A 20,802-nucleotide genomic window follows, 5' to 3' on the forward strand; every position below is an offset into this window, starting at 1 on the left:
TTTAGGGTTAACAGATTTATTTATAATGATACCAGAGTCTAGTTTTAACGACTGTCTTTCCTACTCATTAAAAGTCTCCACAGCCTTTTGCTAATCAAAATAAATCTTTATTGAGAGACATTTTAAAACCAAAACCCAAAATAAATTTAGCTCCAGGATCTAAGTTAAAATTTAAAAAAAAAACATCATTTAGATATGAAAGGCACAATGATAGAACACATTAAAATAATTCAAATATAGCACACTAAAAGTAATTACGAAGTATATTTTTCACGAAAAGTGTAGATTTTTGATTAAAGTAAAATTAAAACGTTTTTATACCCAGCAAAGTTTATACGAAAAAAGATATTTGAATAAGTAAATATAGATACGATTGGTGCAGGCAAAGTAATTTGCTTTAGATTAATTGAAGTTGACTCCAAAACAGCAAAACGAGCTCTCTGTGCTCTGGCCACCATAAGTATCAAAAGCAAGGTTCTAGCGTCGTAAGATCACAGACATACCGCTGTGTCACTGAAGGGCCCTTTGCTTTAGAAACAATAAATAAATACGTAAGTAAGTAGTCATTTACTTAAATACCAGTACTATTCTAGAAATTAAAAACAAACTATAATATTCTACAGTTAATACGTTGAAACACTACAGTGACACACCTGTATATCTGCCGACTTATACCAGTAAAAATCGGTTTTCGATAACCGTGGTGGGTGAAGCACAGATAGCCGTTAATGTAGTTTTATGCGTAATGAAAAACAATGGTAAATGTGTGGAAATCAGAGTCTCAAAATGTTGATAGGGAAGTTTTAACACTAAATACCACCCATTTAACTGTATATTATGAAAGTAATAATAAAACCATTTAACATTCTAATCATTATTAATTTTATGAACGTTCTATAGATTGGTGTAGAAACTAATTTGGAGTTTCGACTACTGACCAGCCAATTAAGTAAAGTTCTCTACAAAGGTAAGTTGCCTTTTATTCAGTTTTTATGTTAATTAGCATTAAAAGTCCACTTTTATTAATTAGCATCAAGAGTCCACTTTTATTTTTCATTTTTATTTAATTAATTTTTTTTTACATACGTTATTTGTTTTATTTGTGTTTGAATTTCGCGCAAAGCTATACGAGAGCTATCTGCGCTAGCCGTCTCTAATTTAGCAGTGTAAGACTAGAGGGAACGCAGCTAGTCATCACCACCCACCGCCAACTCTTGGACTACTCTTTTACAAACGAATAGTGGGATTGACCGTCACATTATATCGCCCCTATCGCTGAAATGGCGAGCATGTTTGGTGCGACGGGGATTCAAACCCGCGACCCTCAGATTACGAGTCGAACGCCTTAGCCCACCTGGTCATGCCGGACCTTTTACATACGTTTATGATTGTTTCCACAATACGCTTTAGGAACTATTTTTTTCTGAATTTCATTACGATCAACACGACCTACATACTACAAAAAGACAGTTTTAAAACTTGATATATAACATTAATGAAGTTAATTCATTTCTGTTTTATCATCTTTTTAGGCTTCGCCCAGTTATTTTAGAGCAAACTCTACATTTCTATATGGGACGGGTTCTTCAGAAACAAGAGTCAAGATATCTCTTAGCCTTATGTTGTCAAAAGCTACATTTTTCTATTGGAAGAACTGTAACTAATGGCAAAGGATGAGACCTGTGTTCCTAATGTTTCAAATTATACTAAGCAATGGAGTCGCTTTAGTCGATTCATTTAGCATTTTCACAATATCTTTTATTGAATTTCCACGGTATTCTCAACAATATTTGTAATTCATTATAATGGAAACAGATACATGGAATGTCCAACATTCCTGACATATTTTGAGGTTTCTACAGTCTTACACAGATGCGTTCTTTAAATAGTTAAATTCGATTTATATACCTTTAAAATAGATTTACACTTTGATTTACTGATTAAACTTTCCATGACGACGAAGAATGACTCATCTAACTTTTAAATTGAATTATTCAAGGTGGTAAAAGTATTGGTAAATAGCTTTTGATGTTACGCAAACATTTCTAAAATACATTAAATTATAGAAGTTACAACTCTTAAGTTCCACGCCAAACCAGCATTTCATGTTAACGTCTTCTCAAGATATTTGTTAGATAATGCAACTTCATTGTCATAGCTTTCTGTAGTGATAGAAAGACAGTCAATATCGTTCACTGCTTAGGACTTGTTAACTTTAAGCTTTCATATTAGAATCAAAGTTTCATACTTTAAACATTTAAAGAGTTTGGAATATTAAAAAACTTTACACATAGGGTTGAATACGTTATATTAACACAGTTTTGAATGTGCAAATCATAAGAAAACGTGCCAAACACAACCGATATCAAGTTGATGGAATGGCACGTAAAATAACTACATTTTGATATTGGCGTTTCACGAGTAATGTGATACCATCGAAAATAGATTGCTTTTTCGAATGCTTCATACATTTATATCATAAAGATGTATTTGGATCATGCATTTAGAACTTAAAATACTGAAAACAAAGGTAAGAATCGGCGAATATAAAGATCAGTGCAAAAGCCGTCCATGTGTCATTAGCAATAGTAAGGAGACAGCGAGACAGCAAACGTGCGCACAATTTGTTTCTAGGACACATCCATGAAAGGAAGAGAAACTGTGGAAAACTGTATGAATGGTATTTAGCCATTGGTAAAATTGATTACGTGATGACAAATGCGGTACACGGAGCTTCGTAAAACATTTTCAATAAGATTCGTGATCATCAATGAATACTGAACCAGGGGTAAGTTAAGAGTCAGGAAAGTGCATACAAAGGTCAAAATTAACCCTGCTATCAGACCAATGTTTTAATCCTTTATGCCACACAGAAATACCGAATTTGTATGGCAATCAGGAAGGATGATATGGATTAACCAAGATAAGGCTTCTAGTAGTACCTTCCGTTCAACTTTCTTACGTCTTACGCAGATGGAGAATGAAGCATGTATTCGTGTTGTTCCATACAAATAAATCAGGTAATCGAATTCAGATGAGTTCATATCGATATTTAGAACTTGGGAGATGATGATATCTTTTATGTGTCTTACCATCAGGAAGTAAATGAATACAGATCAATTCAATGAAGCGCCACAACCATCCAGAAAAAGACCTTAGTGGTAGGTAAAGAGATGATCCTCGTAACAGGTGATAATCCAGTAACACAAAATTCGTTGACGAAAGACATTCACGTGTCCTAAACAATAGTGCCTAACATAATCTAGAATGGCCTCCATCTGAAAAGGGAAAAAAATGTCTGTGGACAATATATTCATTCAAACTAGTCCACCTTTGAGACAGCGGTAAGTCTATGGATTTACAACGCTAACATCAGGGGTTCGATTCCCATTGATGGACACAGTAGATAGCCCGATGGGGCTTTACTATAAGAAAATATGCACGCACGCACATACACACACACACTCATTCAACCCGTCGCAAACTTTACGTGGTTGGAGACAAACCGTTATTTGTGTTATTCCATATAAAAACAAACGGGTCAAGCCACCCTATGGATTTCTGTGCCGTTGACTGTTAAGCCTAGTGTTTTGATGTCGTTTTATCGTACACGACGGATTATAGAATGTAAGGAGGAAAAACCAATGTGCTTTGGATATAGCAGCCTTACAACGTAGTATTTTGCAGTGACATCTACGCTTCGACGTTGTTGCCAAGATACATGTGCGTTAGGTAGAGCATGACTGGATGTAGCAACATGGACAGCAACGAAGTGGTGAGACCCCAATAATGTTTAGATAAAATTTGCTCAACCATCTGTAAAAATAAACAAAAACGCCCCAATTTCGTTCCGTATTTTGAATTTTGAATTTATTGTAATTATAAGGATAATAAACCTGTATTATTAATGTTACATAATCGCCATGAAAATTTACAGAATTATCTAGCAAGCTAATACTATTCACAATGAAAGAGTTATTCTTCTAGTAACTGAGCATATAGCAACTGATAATACTGCACAACAATTTTTTTAAATGTTTTGCTTTCTGAAAAGTTTTTGCTGATTGTGACAGGTACCTAGTGGGTATGCACAAATATAGTTTTGGTTTTGCTTCATCACGTAGGAACTCTGAGAAATAGACAGTTAACTGTTTACCTGTAATAACGTATTTAATTGCGTTTATGTTTCTAATATGCTATTAAGTTCAACATAATTAAAAGTGTTTTGCTCCTGATTTTCGTTTGTATTCAATGTCCGGTGCATCAGGTTGCAGTGTCCAACAGTACTCAGCAAACATTGACGGATTACAGTTGCCCTGATATTGTTTTTCCATTGTAGCAACGTCCTGATGAAACCTTTCACCGTGTTCGTCACTGACAGCACCGAGATTTGCGGGGAAGAAGTCCAAGTGTGAGTGGAGGAACTGAATCTTGAGTGACATGTTGCACTTCATTGTTTAGTATGCTTTGAGAAGTTTGTCTACCAGCTGAATGTAATGTGGGGCTCTGTACTTGCCAAGAAAATTGTGAACAATGTCTTTGAAGGCTTTCCAGGCAATCGTTTCCGGCCCAACTAACAGATCTTCGAACCGCTTGTCACTCATAACATATCTGATCTGAGGGCCAACGAAAATTCCCTCTTTGATTTTGGCCTCAGTTATTCTTGGGAACATCTGTCTTAAATAACGATAACCTTCGCCTTCTTTCTTCATCGCTTTCACGAAATTCTTCATAAGTCCCAATTTTATGTGAAGAGGAGGCAAAAAAAATTTGCCGGGTCGACAAGCGGTTCATGCGCTACATTTTTCTGTGCTGGAACTAACGTTGTACGGAGTGGACAGCTCTGTCTAGAATAATGTGACTCTTTGGCGAGACTGTCCCATTCACAGAAGAAACAACAGTACTTTGTGTATTGAAGAAACAAGTAGAAAAATGAAATCCAGATTTAAAGAACATAAAAAGTCACTTTCACACGTTTATGAACACTGCAAATTAAATAAACACAACATAACCATAGAAAACACCCAAATACTAAATAAAGAAACAAACATAAACAATGGCAAAATTAAAGAAGCCTTACTTATACAACAACTTAAGCCCAAAATAAACCAATACAGAGAAACATCTTTATACCTATATTAATAATATAACATAATCAAACATTTAAGCAAGTCCTCTACATTCCTATACTCAGTTACGCAACCCCCTTCAAGCATGTGGTCAGCTATCGGTCAATTATCTCTTTCTTTCTTTGTGAACCTGATAATGACCGAAGAAGGTCGAAACGTTGTTTGCTTCTCCAAATAAAAGAATTTCTCAACCCAAACCAGCCATTTCTACATATATATTTCTCTACAAGTGGATTTTCTTGTTATCACTGATTAGTGTTTTGTATAGCAGAGCTGCAGACCCAGTAACACTTTCAGATCTCCACAGATATTCCAGTTGTACTTGCTGTACTGGATGTGCTTCAGCAACATTTCCATGTTCTCGTAGGTTTCTTTCATGTGTGCTGCATAGCCAACAGGTATTGAAGGGTGAACGTTGTCATTGTGTAACAGAACAGCAGCTTTGAGGCTTAACATTGATGAATCAATAAAGAGACGCCACTCTTGCGGGTCATGGTCACAACCCAAAGCAGAGAACAATCCTTTGATGTCAACACAGAATCAGAGACTGTCAACTTATGCAAAGAATTTGGTTATATCATCTTGGCGGCTTCGAAAAACAGAAATTTTCGTACCTGGTGATAGTAAACAACATTTCTGCAGTCTCGAACCCAGCAATTCGGTTTTGCTTTTGACAGACTCAAATCTCTGACCAGATCGTTTAATTCTGACTGTGTTATGAGATGTGGATCTCTTGAAGAGCACGGTTCAAAATCCGGATCAATGTCGCTGCCAGTCCCCTGCATTGCAGTTTCTTCATCTGGTTCGTCTAAGGTCCATTCCTCTTGTGGTTTCGGAATTGGAAGACTGTCGTCATGTGGCACGGGTCTCATTGCTAAAGGCAGATTAGGGTATTCAATTGACTTCTTGTTTTTGGCAGAAAAACCAGACACATTAGTCAAACAGAAATAACAGTCCGTCACATGGTCTTTCTGTTCTCGCCATATCATCGGGACAGCAAACGGCATTGTCTTTCGAGTGCCTCTGAGACAAGCTCTCAGACAGACAGCACATGTCGCACAACAAATGTGAGGCACCCATTCCTGGTCTTGATCACCAATTTTACAGCCGAAATACAGATGATATGCTTTCTTCACATGAGCAGTCAATGAGCGTCTCTGATGAACAAGTGTATACTCGCCACAAATATAGTAGAATGTATCGCGGCTGTTACGACATTAACGAGACATATTGACCGATACCAATCGTCCGATAAAACGTCTATAACATCTAACTTACTTGTTACAGTACTACTGAGGCAATGCTATATTCTGAAACAATATGTACGCACTATAAGATCTATATTAATCCAATGAGAAGCATGTGTGTATGCAAGCCTGATGTATAGCCTGATGAGACAGCGTCAAGCTGGCTCCGATCTGCCCAGGCATGCCCCAGGGCTGCATACTTCCACAGAACACCTTCAAACCTGGCCTGATTTTATGCCTGAGATGCCCAGACTGCACAAAACATTGTTCATAGGTCTCTTACAGAAACGAAAATTTTGGACACAAATATAAAAAAAACAATACAAAACTAAAGATTTCGATGAAACTGTACGTGATGGGCAAATTTGGGTGTGATTTCCCTGATCAGCAGCTAAAAATCTATAAGGAACACCCAAAAGTGTTCAAGATGGAAAAACTTTATTGTGCAGTGTAACTGGTGAAGGCTTCAACGGCACTGGTTATGGCAGATGTACTACGGTTAACATGTTATTTCTTTCTTATTCAATTAAAATTATTAGTCTTTATAATTGAAAATTTATACATACAACCAATTTGTTTCAGTAGTCTAGTGTTATCCAATATACAGTGAATATTCTACAAATTAATTGGTGAAATTATTAAATATTATTTAGTTCAATATTTTCTAAGATGGCGAAGTTATCTATCCATGGCCTTCAGAATCAAATTATCAGCATTTGTTTGGTGATCTTATTTACACTTGATTTGTGTATATTCTTATTAAATAAACCCCTTAGGTGGGAAAGCGGTTTATAACACTAAAATCAGGGGTTCGATTCCTCTCGGTAAACACAGCAGGTAGCCTAATATGAATTTCCTATATACGTTGTTGATGTTTGAAGCTAAGCACAAAGATACACAATGGCCTACCTGTGCTCTGCACGCTATGGGCATCGCAACCCAGATTCTAGCATTGTAAGTCCACAGAAATACATCTGTGCCACTGGGAGGCTTCACTGTAGGAAACAACACACGCACTTATTAAATATTTGTATAAAAACTCAATACAAGCGTTTTGTGAAGCATGAGATGACGTATTCATAAATTCCTTATTCTTCAATGTACAACATTTATGAATAACCGAATAAAATACAGAATATTGTCTCATATAAAATGTAACTCATACTCCCAGGAAACAACACAATATATACAAATTTAACCATACAATGCAACGACAAGAGAAACATTCAACATCTCTCATTCTTTAAATATTAGGACTAAGCCTTCTAAAACGTTTCGATGATTAGTTAACTCCTTACACTAGTTTTAATCAAATAGTGAAAAGAAATGAAATATGGAAAACATCAACCTCAAGCCTAAACTTACATGTCGTGATACTATGCATTAGAAACTACGTAATATCAAACACTCTATAATTCGGTCTCCAATTTCTGTTGTTGCTACAGCATTAAAGTAAGTTAACCTTACACATCGTTGATGAGTTTTATTTTTTTCAAATAACTTACCACTTTAAATGAGTCACATCTGCAAATCTAGAATGACTAAACGATCCGACATGACCAGAGTCCTCCAGTGAAACAGCGGTATGTCTGCGGATTCACACCAAAATAAACTGGGTTTTGATACCCGTGATGGGCAGAGTGCAGGTAGCCCATTGTGTAGCTTTGTGCTTGATTCCAAACAAACCATGATCAGGCGTAAGGGCACTCGTCTCGTAATCTGAGGGTCGTGGGTTCGGATCCTCGTCACACTAAACATGCCCACCCTTTAAGCAGTGGGGCGTTATAATGTGACGGTCAATTCTACTGTTAATTGGTAAAAGAGTAACCCAAGAGTTGGCTACGAGTGGTGATGACTAGCTTCCTTCCCTCTAGTCTCACACAGCTAAATTAAAGACGGATAGCGCAGATAGCCCTCGTGTAGCTTTGCGCGAAATTAAAAGAAAACCACAAAACAAACAAAAGAATGACTAAAAGTCATTTTTTTCACAATCTTGATTATGTCACAAAACCTTAGTTAGATTCCTTCGTAAGAATTGTATTTAAGCGGTGAAAAAGAAATACAAATTGCCTTTTCTAAACTTTTTGAATATATATTAAAACTTTAGCTGGAGTATAGGATGATAAAATACTTAATAGCTTAACTTTATTTTTAAGCTGTGTATTATTATTAGAGTAGAAACGAATTCAAAATCTTGCATGAAGCTAAAATCAAATGTTTATAGTTTGTTAACAATGTATAATAAATAGCGTGGACCAATTATTTAAAAATCTACAACTCTCTCAACGTGGCAAATAATCTTACAAAGATCAGTAGACTTAAGACCCAATAAACTATTGGGTTGAGGAATAATTCGTGAGCGTTTTTGCAAGTTAAAAAATATATTCATAAATGAAACGCTTTCGCAAAATATTTCATGTCATTTGGTAGATAATTGTTTGCCTTAATAGATGATGTGTTTGATTTTCATATGTCTTTAATTTTTGCTTTCATTTTCAGCTCATTAAATGGAATGTCAAGTGGACAAAATCGAGCATTTTCGATACCATCTGCTTTTCGCATTTAATTTCTTGCAATTTCGTTTAAAACAATGCATACTATATACCTAGGTATTACATGAAATAAAGTATCATAATAAATGTTTTGGGTGTAATGTGTTCATGCATTGAAGTATTGTATAGTCTTGCATGTAATGCTTGAATGAAATTATTTAAAAACGCTCACGAATTATTCCTCAACCTAATATATGTATGATGTTGACCATCGTTGAATGACATCTGATTTTAAGTGCATGACTAATTGGACGTCTTTTAATATCTTTTCACTCATTAAATGCTTACTGTTTGATAGAGCAATTCACGTGATGTATTGTTGTTTTCCCAATAAAATGTTTGTGTTTGATGATGAAAGTAATCCATGCGTTTAAAAATGTTTCGAAATGAGGTATTTAAAAAACTGAAATAATAGAGCAAGCAACAAACGTTGTGGTACTATGCAACCCCTTGTGTTTCTTTTGGTATTAAGCCTTACTTATACAGACAATTGGTACTGTAAACTTAATCAGTTACTTCTGTGTTGTAAGTGGTGTTTTATGGAATAACGTCTGCTTTAGTTTAATGGTTTAAATAAATGAAAACTTTAATAGATTTTTGAACTATTAAATCTATGTGAAACATCTCTTAAAACGTTTATTTGCCGTTCAGTTATTTTACTGTTTACTTTCATAAGGTTCCTAGACTTCAGACTGATACCGCGATAGAACAACTCATTTCGAATCGAATGAGGTGATATACATTCGAAGACTAGTGTGTTTTTAATATTTATGAATTGGATGATTATGTTACAAAACCTCTCAAATAAATCTATGATTCACCAATGTTTTTTTGTTTGGACAAGATAAGTATCTCAAAATCCCTCCAATAAGACCGCGTTATGATTGTCTTTAATGGAAGGTCGAGCATTTACTGGATCTGTTGTTAGTCAATTATTTATAATAACGACAAAAAGCAGAGAGTAAACTGTTAAGTACGTGATAATAAAACAGATTCTAATTTATTTTGAAGTTAACCTTGTTAACTAATGCTTCTAAATATCAAATATAACATTCATTACAGACTATTGACTATATAAATACATTGGATTTAATAATATCAGCGTTACATTTTTCGGATAAAACGTGAAATTTCATCACAAACGTATGTACACGCACATAAAAATGGGTTGCTTGAAATATAACAAAAAATATTATTATTATTTAGACGAAATTAAAGGCATTCGTAACGTAGTTTAAAAAGTCGATATTCCTGCCAGGGTATTTTTGCGTACCTTCCTCAACCGAGCAATTTTAGTGAATTTTGCAGCCTTTTACGAACTAGCACCCAGTTGTTTGTACCAGACATAGAATATGTGCTCTGTACAAATTTATTACTGTGGTATAAAACTACATCACAGTTAGTTGTGCAGTTTTATTGGTACGTTTAATATGGATTTTTATAAGTCGAAGTTCTTGAATGTAAATATTTTCTTCTTTAGCTGATTTAAAATTTATTACGAAATTCACTCAAGAAACTTATTGAAATACAAATTTTTCAATCAATAAATTACAAGTAAACTTAGACTTTTATGGTATTTAATACGTTTTTAAATAAGTTTTATAAATAATTCTTCGTTTCCTTTTCAATAAATATATCTTGGGGGTTAAGAATTATATTTGTAAAGCCTTGTAACAATCCCAGCTAAATATGAGTAAATCTAATGTTTCAACAACGTCACTTCAATATTTCAAAAAGACTTGTCAGTCTGTATGCTATGAATTACTGGTTATAGGAAAATGTCTGGGGTCTTGTAATTTTTTTACGCTTTAGTTCTCATTCCAAAATAAAAAGGAATGAAGTTCGTACAAATATGAGATACCCTCGACTTTATCTGATTATCCATTTTTTTTATTCTATCAGGAGTGAGCCAAGAACTCAATACTGGAAGCAGATTTAATTCTAAATATTCTTCCTAATTCTTTCCACTCGAGCGACTTCTTCTCCAATAACTGTAACGATTTTAATTTAAAATGTTTCCAAACGTATAGTAGTTAAGATGAAATCCTCAACTCTTGCATTAGAACGTCTTTATAAGTGCACAGTGCGAAGAAGCTGCTTCTATTTCCAAATCAACTTTTATTCCATAGAAATGGAAATAAAAACTCATGCATTTTTTTAAACGTGGTGTAGCGTAATCATACTTATACATGTTTATCTAGTACTATATTAAAATATACATTTTTAGGTATAACAATCTAACACAACTCGTTCAATACCGTTAGAACTAATGATTGGAATGTAACACCATTCCCAGTTGAGACATTTTTTGTCCCAAGCAAGAAATGTGAATTTTATTAAATCTTGAAAGTCTCTCCCCTGATTGGTCGATTCAATAGCATAGGCGTACACATTTAGTTGTTTTGTATATGACTTTATAATACTTTATGATGTTACATGCAACATATAACGAAATTCTTAACCAAATATATATTCTCAATTCGACATATACTTCGGGAAGTATAGGGCCCGGCATGGCCAGGTGGGTTAAGGCGTTTGACTCGTAATCTAAGGGTCGCGGATTCGCATCCACGTCGCGCCAAACATGCTCGCCCTTTCAGCCGTGGGGGCGTTATAATGTGACGGTCAATCCCACTATTAGTTGGTAAAAGAGTAGCCCAAGAGTTGGCGGTGAGTGGTGATGACTAGCTGCCATCCTTCTAGTCTTACACTGCTAAATTAGGGACGGCTAGCGCAGATAGCCCTTGAGTAGCTTTGCGCGAAATTCAAAAACAATAACAAAAAATCGGGAAGTATAACTCCAGCCAACCAATTCTTCCGAAATTTAGTGTTACATATACTGCTAAAAATTCAATATAATAAGCTTAATTATCAGTGACTCATCTTTATAAAACCAGTATAGAAAATTTACGAAGTTTTCAACGATTTTAACCCATTAAATATCAGACTTTGTTCAAAGTATAATACTGTCTAGGAACGATTGCTCTGTTTGTGATATACGATTATTGGTGTATCTTAAGACATATAAAATAACAACTCCTCTAAAGATTGAAATCCACAATACTAGCCGGAAACGAATGATCTAAATTTGGAAAATCCACTTTTTTTATAGCCTGGTTTGGCAGTACAAATCCACTGCTATGTGCGATGTTGGGATATAAGTATAACCAACAGCATCATTAACTTCTGTAATTGAGTTTATTACAAATATATCTTGGTAGATACTGGCTGTTACTTGGCCAGGCGTTTAGGGAGCTCTTCTTACAATCTGAAAGTCACGGGTTCGAATCACATCACCGAATATGCTCGTCCTTTCAGCTGTGGAAGCATTGCAATTTTACAGTCAATGGTGCTTTATGTTGGTAAAGAGTAACCTATGAGTTGTCGGTGGATGGTGTCGACTAACTGCCTTATTTCAGGTGTATCATTTCTAAATCAGGGGCACCTAACACAGTTATCATTTGAGTAACGTTTAGTGAAATTCAACAAATACAAGACTCTCAGTTATTTAAGAAATGTCAGTATTTGTTGTTTTATGTCACTGCGATATCTAAAAGTATAATGAAATTCCTTGTGCTACATTTGTCTGTAACGATTCTATTCTCATGTTTTTACCGGTTTCTATAATTATATATTTAATTAAGTTCACATGCAAACGACGAAGCACTGTGAGGTGTTACAAACGACAATACCATATGGATTTCACTACAAAGCACTGTGAGGTGTTACAAACGACAATACCATATGGATTTCACTGCAAAGCACTGTGAGGTGTTACAAACGACAATACCATATGGATTTCACTACAAAGCACCGTGAGGTGTTACAAACGACAATACCATATGGATTTCACTGCAAAGCACTGTGAGGTGTTACAAACGACAATACCATAACAAAGGTCGCGATTTTCTTTTTCAAAATATTCGTTAGAATTTAGATCATGTTCTGAATATTCGTCAAAACAATTGTGAAAACAATAAGTAAATCAGAAAAAATGTGTTTGTTTGTTTTGAATTTCACGCAAAGCTACACAAGGAATATCTGCGCTAGCCGTCCCTAATTTAATACTGTAAGACTAGAGGAGAGGTAGCTAGTCATCATCACCCACCGTCAGCTCTGGGGTTACTCTTTACTAACAAATAGTGGGATTGATCTTAACATAATAACACCCTTGCGGCTGATAAAGCGAGCATGTTTGGTGTGACGATGATTCGAACCCTCGACCCTCAGATTGCGACTCGAATGCACAAAACCAGCCAGACATACTGGGAAGAGAAAGAAAGAAAAATATTTGTTTGCGTAAAGAATGGCAAAGCTAGATATCTACTAAGTATTCTGTTACTGCTGGTAATTGAGAGTCTTGGTAACGATAAGGAAAACGAAAATCATTTGGATATTGGGATCCATCTTAAGCAATAAGTAAAGACAGTATGAGGAACGATATGTTTTAACTCAGCTATGATACAAATAAGACAAGTTTTCTAACCCTAAAGTAACTTTCTTCTTATTGTTGTTGTGATATCATCAATAGGCCGTTCGTTGTCGCTGATTAATTGTAAATTGATCCTGTTGGAGTTTGGAGCTTCTATGTCCAAAAGTCGATTTGTTCTTAATGTCGTTTAAAATAGTTCATCGTTATATTAAGCTTCATTAGCTAAACGTTGGGTCCCTCGCTGGTTCAGCGGTAAGTCTATGGATTTACAACGCTAAAACCAGGGGGTTCAACTCCCCTCGGTGGACTCAACAGACAGTCCGATGTGGCTTTGCTATAAGAAAACACACACATTAAACGTTAGTATTTGAATTCTCCAAAATGCTGGAATGTGGATTCGTGGATCCACTATTCTTGTTCTCTTACTACAAATTTGCCCACGGGATGTGAGTTTATTATAAGAGTAAATGTTAAATTTCCCGTTTCGATTGAGTGTTGTAAGTATCAACAGTGAATACTGCTGACTAGCTGTCTTTCCTCTAATTTATCAATTTAAAATTAGGGACAGCTTAAGCAGATAGATATTGTGTAGCTTTGTCTGAATATCCGAAACAAATAAGTAATTAAATTAGTAAAAGTAGGTTTTATGACTTAGTAATAAAGCTACAATTAACTGGGTTCTTGTCTACACTACAGTTGGCGTGGTATTTAAATATATCAAGTTTTATCAGCACTTATAATTATTTTCTGAGCTGTTAAAATTTCTGGGTATTACGGCTGGATTTCATTTGTTTCTTCAAAGATAACCTTGTTAGGAGCTTTGGCTCCACTGAAAATTAATTTATTTTCACTTACAATATAAAGCTTTATGGTTAAACCTTCAAATGATGCCTGGAGATTTAAGACACATGGACCTGGAAATTTTTATTAAAAACTCGAATAACTTTACAGAAAAACTCATCAAGCACAGAGTACTTTTCTGTCAGAAAATAGTATGAGTAAATGCCTTTCTAACGGTAAACCAAATATATCCAATACACCCCTGATAGTATCTCGAGAAATAAAACTATGCATCTAAACCCAATACGTAACCAGGTATATTAGTAAATACCATCCTACGTTCAACTTGTCAATATATGAAATTTTCAATAGAGAGGAAAAATGTAATCTCAACATTTACGAGTGTAGAAAATACCTCATTTTTACTTATTCTCAAATTTAACTTAGTTCAGCTAATTCAGTAAAATACTATTCATTTAAATATTTTTCATTCATATTCAGAGAAAAGTGGGAAAGTAGTGTACTCAAATATTAAACCCAAACATTTTATCCTAAGCACTTAAGTAAAAACCACTGTGATTGGCTAATGCATATTTTTTATAAAATTCTACGTATTTCCTTTCCTTGTAACCTGTTTTGTGTATCGGGTGTAGTTCAATAGGATCCCGCCTAATTTGGCAGAGTTGACAGATATTTTTCTGTTGTAGTCCATAAAATAATCATGAAATTTTAAAACTCATCTGCTGATATCTATATATATATCTATGCAATCTTGTGAAAGAATAATTTATTTTTTTTATTTAAAGATATCACAAATAGTTGTGCGTTTGCATTTGCATTCGAATATGGCACATTTTTCCTTGGTATCAGGATTTTAGTAGCTCGTCGATATCATTCTAAACCTTCCTTTTAAATATTATTTATTTCCAGGACAACAGGCTGTTCTGAATTCTTTCTCAGTCCGAGAACTTCTTCCTGATACCAATTTTTACACTACGTATGAGGGTTCATTAACAATGCCTGGATGTCACGAGACTGTTACATGGCTTGTGATGAACAAACCAATTTATATAACAAAACAACAGGTACGTCTATATAGTCCTATAACTAAATTCATTATTCCTAGTTTTGTTTTGTTTTAAACAGCAACTTTTCCACAAAGAAAGTTTTACAAAGTAAGTTTTGATCTGTTTACAACAGTGTAATCAATATAATTTATTTGTGGCAGCCCACGACAGTAGTTCAAACTGATCACTTAGCCCTTTCTCACTATGTTGTAGACCCCTAAGAGCTCAGTGGTAAGTCAGAAGGCTGATAATACTAAAAGCCTCTTTTCAAAACCTGTGGTTGGCACAGCACAGATAATCCATTGTGTAGCTCTGAGCTTAGCAACAAACAAACAAATAAATACTATATTGTAAATACCTCTGCCGATATTTCTAAATTTCATCTTTAAAGTATAAAATATTTATAAGAACTGTTAAACATTTTGTACGCAACAATATTTACATAGTAATATTGTTTGTGTTTTTTTTTAAAAAAAGATATTAGGCTTTAAAGCGCGATATAAACCCTAAATATATTACAATAAACGCCTTAACATTCTAAATTAACATCCTTAACGTTTTAGGCCCGGCATGGCCAGATGTTTAAGGCACTCGACTCGTAATCTGAGGATTGCAGGTTCGAAGCCCCGTTACATTAATCATTTTCGCCCTTTCAGCCGTGGGGACGTTGTAATGTAACGATCAATCCCACTATTCGTTGATAAAAGAGTAGCCCAAGAGTTGACGGGGGGTGATGACTAGCTGCCTTCCCTCTAGTCTTACACTGCTAAATTAGGGCCGGTCAGCACAAATAACCTTCGAGTAGCTTTGCGCGAAATTCAAAACAAACCAAACCTTAACGTTTTATTACATTTTATGAACGTCGTTATGTAACCAGGAGAATGTAAGTACACATTATGTTTTCTAAACGCACAAATGTTGGATTTCCTTCAACGATTAACTATGCAAAATGCTCTCGTAGCAGCTGATGATCACGGAGGAACGTTTATTTCAGTTAATTACTCATGTACTATGCACCCACAAATCAAAAACTCTGCTTCATGTTTTGAAACAAAACATGATAAATGAAGGTGCTGATGAAATATTGTTTTTCGAATCAGTTGTTTCCGTTGACTCTTCGTGTGTTTCTTTCCCTATATTTAACACACGTAATTTGTTCATGACGTTTTATTTCTCTACTTTATCATTATGAATTTTAAGCGAAACATTGGAATAGAATTAATTAAATGAGTTAAACATGTCTCAAACCACTCATAGTAAGTATGAAATTTTGATGTACGTCAGAGTCAAATTATCAAGATAGTAAGTATGAAATTTTGATGTACGTCAGAGTCAAATTATGAAGATAGTAAGTATGAAATTTTGATGTACGTCAGAGTCAAATTATGAAGATAGTAAGTATGAAATTTTGATGTACGTCAGAGTCAAATTATGAAGATAGTAAGTATGAAATTTTGATGTACGTCAGAGTCAAATTATGAAGATAGTAAGTATGAAATTTTGATGTACGTCAGAGTCAAATTATCAAGATAGTAAGTATGAAATTTTGATGTACGTCAGAGTCAAATTATGAAGATAGTAAGTATGAAATTTTGATGTACGTCAGAGTCAAATTATCAAGATAGTAAGTATGAAATTTTGATGTATGTTGGAGTCAAATTATGAAGATAGTAAGTATGAAATTTTGATGTACGTCAGAGTCAAATTATCAAGATAGTAAGTATGAAATTTTGATGTATGTTAGAGTCAAACTATGAAGATAGTAAGTATGAAATTTTGATGTACGTCAGAGTCAAATTATGAAGATAGTAAGTATGCAATTTTGATGTACGTCAAAGTCAAATTATGAAGGTATCGAAAATGATAATACTGAAAAGAGAGCAACCAGTTAAAACAATAAATATGTTGGGTATCATTCACTTAATAACTGTCAGTTATGTTGCAGTTAAAAATAATAATATTATCAATACCTCCCAAATGTTAACTGGTTAGCACTGATGCGTAGAGTAACCACGGAAACACTTATAGAATCTCAAGACCGAAGCAAAATTTTATTCACATACCACAGAGTATGCTCACTAGAATAAAGAAATGCTTACATAATATGGACTACCAATTTATACATATATATATACATTATTTCTTCTGTTTCCAATATACAGTGAGCCTTTATAGTTGACAAAGAAAGCATACACTAAGTAGATTATGATCCGTTTCATTTGATAAATGCGTGCAGTCCATTCCCGGATAGCAATTTATACGACCCAGCTGTGCTCTGTGTTTTTCTTTTGGATAAACAGTCACCTAGGAATCTATTCAAATAGAATTTACAAGTAAATCAAACAAACAATACGATGGTACCGTAAACATGTATGAAATTATGTTTTTCTCGGATTTTCTCATTGGTCCGCGTGTCCTCAATAAGAACACATATAGTCAACTTCCCAGAAAGTCTGTGTTTTTATTTCGAATTTCAAAACTTTTACATTTCATAGAGTTTCTTTCAGCATTTGCCCCGGGGAAAAGAAACGCATGTATATAACTTCTTGAACAGTCCCTTGAGAGGGTATAGCTATTGTACACCCTTTGGTTGTATGACGCTCCGAACACTTAAAAACGTGACATTTTTCTCCAACTGCCTCGTTCAAGGAAAAATAAAAATAAATTTCTTGTATTCTTAAGCTAGTAGTGATATGTTTGTCTAATATTCTAATAGAAAGCGACTTAAATAAAGCCAGCCGCAGAGAGTTCAAAAGAATCCAAAACCACTTCTTTATTCAACATTGTGACTCTCTAAACATTGTGATTTGCAGAGAATTTCGAGATTAGACAGTGTCTTTACATACTTTGGACGTGTAACTTGTTAAGAAAATGATATTAGCGTGAAACCGAAACACATCCCCTCTTAGAACGATATTTTGAGAAACTATAAATTTATTTTAAAATACTTTATAATAATAAAGTGGAAATTGAAACACAACTATTACTGATAATCAGATAACCAACATCTTATAATTTTGTGGGTACATTTTTGTTGTTCTTTTTGTATATTATTTTTAAAACATGATTTTTCGTTCTTAACACACATACTTTTTAACAAACAGCTCTACGCACTTAAACAGCCAATGCAAGGAGAACAAGACAACCCTAAAGCGCCCCTAGTCAACAATTTTAGGCCTACACAAGCCATGCACCATCGTTTGCTCAGAACAAACATTGATTTCAATCGTCACAAGGTAAGCTAGAGGCTGATAAAATACTTTAAAAACAACAATTGTGTGTGGTCTCAATTAACATGTAAAGGGTAAGCTTTGGACTCTTTGACTTGCGGTTGCCAAGTAATTGCAGTACTTATTACTTGCTAAATTATTTACTTGTTGTCGTTATTTACTTAAATTTACGTTACTTTTACTCCACATCTTAACCAATAGAATAGGTGAGAAAGTTAACCTTACGAAAATTTTTATAAATTCATCTCAGTTTGTTCTTGCTTTCACGTTTTCTGAAATTTTTAATATACTTAAATTTAACCACAATGTTTAACACATTCACTATTTTATACTGTTCTTTGTCAATAACAACATTTTAATACTTATAACAACAGACGTGGTTATTAATTAGACCTAACCATATTTGTATATAGAATTATTGCTTCTAGTACTTACAGTTTTAGGTCTTTATTCTTTGACAATCAATAGAAAGATTAGAAAAAATATTTTCACATTTATCAGTAAGTTAGGCTACTTTCGGGAATTTAAAACTGGTCTTATTTTCACTTAATGAACTAAATGGTAAACTTTTCCATCTCTAGGAGAGCCTGGGGACATGTTCCCCATAAAATGTTTTAATGTTTAATAATATGAGGTGAAATCTTTATCCATTTTAACTACAAATACTACGCAAGGTAATGAGTTAACAGAAGTTTTAATACTTAAGTCACACCTATACATAAAAATGTGTTCAGGACATGGTCTTACTGGCCTTTCCGCTTTCTACGGCCCTGATAATGAACTAAAGGATAAACAATAATTCACGTTTCTTTCTTGCCGAAACGTAACGTTTTTCTGATGAAAGAAACAAGCTCGTCATTTCAAGCAACTCGGGCCCGGTATGGCCAAGCGTGTTTAGGCGCTCGACTCGTAATCCGAGGATCGCGGGTTCGAATCCCGGTTGCACCAAACATGCTCGCCCTTTCAGCCGATGGGGACGTTATTATGTGACGGTCAATCCCACTATTCGTTGGTAAAAGAGTAGCCCAAGAGTTGGCGGTGGGTGATGATGACTATCTGCCTTCCCTCTAGTCTTACACTGCTAAATTAGGGACGGCTAGCGCAGATAGACCTCGAGTAGATTTGCGCAAAATTCAAAAACAAAAACAAAAAAATTCAAGCAACTCGTCTGTTAAAGAACTTTAAAAAATAGATCAGTAGCATTGACGATATATATATTTCCATAATTTATATACACAAACAAGATAAATAAAAAATTGGAAATTTTAAAACCTGTCAATAGGTATCGTAAAAAATTAAGCAAACAAAACTGGAAAAACTGTAGGTATTACTCATTTAAACAACACACGCCTATACTGCTACCTCATATTTACATTTAGTGAAGTCAAAATAAGGATTTATCGTTTACCTATTTTTACGATCATGTCTACAGTGCCTCCAACCTTGCATCTTTACCCATTTTTACGATCATGTCTACAGTGCCTCCAATCTTGCATCTTTACCTATTTTTACGATCATGTCTATAGTGTCTCCAACCTTGCATCCTTACCTATTTTTACGATCATGTCTACAGTGTCTCCAACCTTGCATCCTTACCTATTTTTACGATCATGTCAACAGTGTCTCCAACCTTGCATCCTTATCTATTATTACGATCATGTCTACAGTGTCTCCAACCTTGCATTCTAGCCTATTTTTACGATCATGTCTACAGTGTCTCCAACCTTGCATCCTTACCTATTTTTACGATCATGTCTACAGTGTCTCCAACCTTGCATCCTTACCTATTTTTACGATCATGTCAACAGTGTCTCCAACCTTGCATCCTTACCTATTATTACGATCATGTCTACAGTGTCTCCAACCTTGCATCCTTACTTATTTTTACGATCATGTCTACAGTGTCTCCAACCTTGCATCCTTACCTATTTTTACGATCATGTCTACAGTGTCTCCAACCTTGCATCCTTACCTATTATTACGATCATGTCTACAGTGTCTCCAACCTTGCATCCTTACTTATTTTTTACGATCATGTCTACAGTGTCTCCAACCTTGCATCCTTACCTATTTTTACGATCATGTCTACAGTGTCTCCAACCTTGCATCCTTACCTATTTTTACGATCATGTCAACAGTGTCTCCAACCTTGCATTCTAGCCTATTTTTACGATCATGTCTACAGTGTCTCCAACCTTGCATCCTTACTTATTTTTACGATCGTGTCTACAGTGTCTCCAACCTTGCATCCTTACCTATTTTTACAATCCCTGCATGCATTTTTAATTCCCATTTTTTATGTATTTTATTTGTTGGTTTCTGTATGCTCAACTATGGGCAAAGATTACTTGATATGGTAACTAAT

General features: G+C 34.7%; 1 protein-coding gene across 1 annotated transcript in view; it reads left to right on the forward strand.

The window, feature by feature from the left end:
• Positions 1 to 19,045, forward strand: part of LOC143251573 (putative carbonic anhydrase-like protein 2) — a 169,854-nt gene extending 150,809 nt beyond the window's left edge. Inside the window, exons 6-9 of the mRNA XM_076502844.1 lie at positions 901 to 967; positions 15,071 to 15,225; positions 18,312 to 18,443; positions 19,019 to 19,045. Of these exons, the coding sequence (XP_076358959.1) occupies positions 901 to 967; positions 15,071 to 15,225; positions 18,312 to 18,443; positions 19,019 to 19,045 (381 nt within the window). The remainder of the gene's footprint in view (positions 1 to 900; positions 968 to 15,070; positions 15,226 to 18,311; positions 18,444 to 19,018) is intronic.
• The last annotated feature ends 1,757 nt before the right edge of the window (positions 19,046 to 20,802 follow it).

The sequence above is a fragment of the Tachypleus tridentatus genome, chromosome 6 (genome assembly GCF_004210375.1).
Source record: "Tachypleus tridentatus isolate NWPU-2018 chromosome 6, ASM421037v1, whole genome shotgun sequence".
Taxonomy (NCBI): domain Eukaryota; kingdom Metazoa; phylum Arthropoda; class Merostomata; order Xiphosura; family Limulidae; genus Tachypleus; species Tachypleus tridentatus.